The 4317-nt window shown below is 40.1% G+C and overlaps 1 protein-coding gene across 1 annotated transcript; it reads right to left on the reverse strand.

The window, feature by feature from the left end:
- Nucleotides 1-328: 328 nt before the first annotated feature.
- LOC129053453 (testis-specific chromodomain protein Y 1-like) lies at nt 329-2421 on the reverse strand. Its single transcript, XM_054545502.1, has 2 exons — nt 827-2421; nt 329-392 (listed from the first exon to the last, which is right to left on the reverse strand). The coding sequence occupies exons 1-2, from the start codon at nt 2419-2421 to the stop codon at nt 329-331; spliced, it is 1659 nt and encodes a 552-aa protein (XP_054401477.1).
- Between the last annotated feature and the right edge of the window lie 1896 nt (nt 2422-4317).

Consider the following 4317-nt stretch of genomic DNA (forward strand, 5'->3'; position numbering starts at 1 on the left):
ACTCTAAGGTAACCTAAATCTGCACATTACAAACATTAGAACCTGGATATTTCCACAAAAATGATTCCATAATTCACTAATACGGTGCAACAAGTTTTACTTTAGAGAGATAAAGTTTTCTTTTGTTAACTGGGTAAGAACTAGACATTTATAAAGGAAAATAAAATCAAGTGATACCTCACCACAAGTTCTAGTCATATGTTCAGTTTAGGAGAATGATCATCAGTGAATTTTGTGCCAGAAATATTTATTCTAAAAGAAAAGTCTTTTAATTTATAATAGTGTGTCTCTGAAGTGCTTGTGACACTGTAAAGTCAAGGGCACCATCTCATACAGTTCTGTGTCCTTCTGGAAGGGAAGCTAATGCTGCCTTATAACCCAGCAGAGGTATTCTAGCATATGAAATTAAGAAAAATCAACATTATTACAGGATTCTCTGTCATAAGCATCCAATAAAACACAACTCTGGTCTTGTGTATCGTAGTAGCCATAGATACACTTTATGGCTTCCAAGAAGAATCTAGTACCCAACAGTCTGCTTTTATATTTGGGCTTATGTGAGCATAAAATAACCACATTTGGGCAAACAAGCTGTTTTATTACTTCTTTTAAAGCTACAGTGCTTAAAAATGATGTGATAATTTAAATACCTGGCTTGGACATTTCCGGTTCTGTTTCCAAGCCTTAGCTATGGGTGAAACTGTTTTGGGCAATGAAGATGGATTAGGGCATCTCGCAACTCATGATGCATTTGGTTCAGCTTAGTTCTCGCGTCCTGAGCAGACAGACTGACAATTAAAACTCAACAGTTTTATTTTCAACATACTTTAACATGGATTCTGTCCCTTGGGCTGACCTCCAGATCTTCCTCAGCACCTCACACTCTCTCTCATTGGCCTGTTCCAACTCCAACTTAATATTACAGTGAACAAGGGCCTTAGATTCTTCCAGTACAATTTGATTATATGAGGCAAGCTCCTTAATTTGAATCATAACCTCTTGGGTGAAAGTTCCACTCAAAACTACCTGAGAGACCAGGCCTTTGGCACATGCCTCCCATGCTGTCAGCTTTCGCCCAGCAAATAACATTTCATTGGCAGATGCTTTACCCATCATTTTTTGAAATGTAATAGTTGAACAGCCATCTGGACTCTGTCCAAAGGTCATATAAGGGGTTTGGAACCAAGCCTTTTCATTAGCCCACACGAGATCACAAAGAGGCAGGATGGATGCACCTAGTCCAATGGCAGGGCCATTGACTGATACAACAATAGGCTTTTTAAATTGAATAAAAGTATTCACAAAGTTCTTGATGGTATCCACCATTTCAAGGCTTGCTCTGTTTCTGTCATTCCTTAAGTGCTTCACAAAGTACCCAAAATCAAGACCGCAGCAAAAGACACTTCCAGCTGCACTGAACAGCATGAGCTTGCTGTCACCCACAGTAGCATTATTAAGAGCATTAACTATTTCTTTAATTACTTCTGTATTCAGTGCATTTTTTTCTGTGGATCTAGTTGATAGCACTATCTGGGTGAATCCATCCTCTTTCTTCACTACAATGTCTCTGTATGTGCTGGCACTTTCTGTTAGCTTTATGGTAAAGTACATCTTCTTGATAAAAGGCTGGTCTCTGCTGTCATCAGTAATATTTCTTTGCCCACCTTTCACTCTTGGAACTGAGGTATGCATGTCTGTTTTTCCATTGGCTGCTAACGGGTCTATTAATACCACTATACCTTTTTGGGTAGCTGAACCTGTGGCCATTGAAGCAGTAACTGAGCCAGACATCTGCGACATTGGTGGGTGTATCTGAGTCTTGTTCTCTATTCTAGGCTGTTCTGCACCAGGACGTGACAAAGGGTCGTGGAGGAGTTTCCCTTCTGTCACCTTGAAGACCACTGTGTCCTGCTGATCTGCTGCAATAGGGTCCAGTTTCTCAAGTTTCTGAAAGCCTCTCACAGTTTTCTTGTCGTTAAAGGGGCTTTCAGGTGCAACGGTCTTGATAGTTGAATTTATCATCTCCCTATTATTTGTGTCGGAGAGACTTGAAGATGCCTTTCTCCTAACGATCTTGCTGGCAGCAAATAACTTGCTGTTTTTGGATCTGTGGTGTTTATCCGTCACTAGCGTTTTAGGAGAGTTCTTAGAATAGCTCACTTTTGTAGATCTAGAAGTTCTTCTTCTGGCATTGTTTGAAAAAATTCTACTGGTTCTAGTCCATGTCAGTTTTTTCTGTTTTTCAGTCTGTCGTCTATTAAAATCAAGTATACATTTTTCACAGTTCCTGAGGTGCTGCTCTGGTTCCCAAGTGTCATCCTGTTCGTCGTAACCTTTCCACCAAACCAAATACTCTGTATTCCCATTTTTATCTTGTCTTTTGTCAACAATACTTTCAACCTCAAACTCCTGGGAAGCCATGAGGAAAGACATAGGATTGGAGCAGTTGCTGTGCCAACATTTTGTCAGTTGTGTCTCCACATCGCCACTCCTTTCCGCCTCCAGTTCTTCACCAGGTTCTGCATATGGATGAACCTCTTCTATTTCATCACCACTGGTGTAGTGAAAATTGTGTGAAATAGCAGCTATGCTATGGTGCATGATAGCTTGCTCAGTAGCCTCAGGTGAGAGTAGCTAAATCCACAGCCACAACCTTCTGGTGTAGAACAGAAAGCTTTCTTCCTGCCTGTTACTCTTTGGTGTTTGTTTGTTTAATTGTGGTTGCTATGATGATTGTATGGAAGACTCTAATCTTATAACATTTTTAAAGTTACACTAGCTTACCTTCAGTAACATACAAAACCTTTACTCCTGTATAATGTACCTCCACTATTTCACTTATTGAGTCCTCAAAATTATGCCTTTATTCAGTTTATGTCAAAAACACAAATTAGAGGTAGTTTTTTTATGAAATATATTTGTGTTTTAAGGTACGTGGAGAACATCTTGTGGAGGTGCATGTTGTTAATTGTTTTTTTTTCTTTTCTTTTTGAGATGGAGTCTCACCCTGTCACCCAGGCTGGAGTGCAGTGGTGCAATCTTGGCTCATTGAAAGCTCCACCTCCCGGATTCATGCCATTCTCCTGTGTCAGCCTCCCAAGTAGCTGAGACTGCAGGCGCCTGCCACCTAGCCTGTCGAATTTTTTGTATTTTTAGTAGAGACCGGGTTTCACCGTGTTAGCCAGGGTTGTCTCAATCTCCTGACCTCGTGATCCACGCACCTCAACCCTCCAAAGTGCTGGGATTACAAGCATGAGCCACCGTGCCTGGCCAAATTTTGTGTCTTATATATTTGTACCTGTATTTATCTTTACCTTAGCCTTCATTTGTTCATACTGCTTTTGAGTGTCTGTCCATTCTACCCTGAAGTACTCCGTAAGACATTTCTTAAAGGGTAGTGTAGTTGTAAAGGGTGCCAGCTTTTATGTGGGAATGTCATAATGTGTCCCTCACCTTCCGTGGACAATTAGGTGGATTATAAGGTTTAGGTTTGACAGTTTTTTCTGACATCACTTGGAACATATTAGTCTACTGCTTTCTATCATCTTAGTTTTCAGATGAGTAATCTACTGCTTTTCAGTGATTATTCAGATAAGCGGTCCACTGGCTATTTTTAGGGTCCCTTTTACATGACTAGCTACTTCCTCTCCTTCCTTTGAAAATCCTCAGGATTCTCTTTGTATTTGTTTTAGACAGTTTAATTATCAGGTAAAATTTTTAGTTTGTTTCTTTGAGTTTTTGTTACTTGGAGTCTGTTGAGCTTCTTGGGTGCTTATTTTTTGTCTTAAATTGTTTCATTCTTTATGACTATTTTGTTAAATAGTCTCCATGATCTTTTGTCTCTTCCTTCGAACTTCCAAAATGCGTATGTATGGCTCCTTGATGGTGTCCCTCAGGTTTCTAAGCCGTATCAATCTGCCTTGCCCCTTTTCAGACTCTGTTGGTGACCACTATGTGGTTGACTGCCCCCAAGGGTGGGTATCACAGTGTGGGGACAGTTTGTCAGTTGGTCTCATAAGGCTGATGCATCCCATAGCTCAATTCCCAGACTAAAATCTTTGTTGTTTCATTAGTCCACTACAATCTAGAAATCTCTAAATGTGAGGTATCACACAGAGCTCTTTGTCTCATGGCTAAGAAAATTAAAGAGGATGGATGCAAAAAGTTGAATCAAAACTTTTATCAGTGAAAGTAAAAAACTCTTCACAGTGGCGGTGGAATGTGAGTGGTTTACCTACTATGAGACTGTGCTTTACAGTTTCTAAAGGCAGCGAAGTAAAGGAATGTACTTAGTGTTCTTGGAGTAAGCGTTATTCG

This window comes from Pongo abelii, chromosome Y (assembly GCF_028885655.2).
Source record: "Pongo abelii isolate AG06213 chromosome Y, NHGRI_mPonAbe1-v2.0_pri, whole genome shotgun sequence".
Classification (NCBI taxonomy): Eukaryota; Metazoa; Chordata; class Mammalia; order Primates; family Hominidae; genus Pongo; species Pongo abelii.

Excerpts from the sequence above, each read along its gene's own strand:
- LOC129053453 (XM_054545502.1), bottom strand. The coding sequence starts at position 2,421 with ATGGCTTCCCAGGAGTTTGAGGTTGAAAGTATTGTTGACAAAAGACAA. Across the intron at positions 393-826 it reads GGGACAGAATCCATGTTAAA|AATACCTCTGCTGGGTTATA; the intron begins GTATGTTGAAAA and ends TTCATATGCTAG.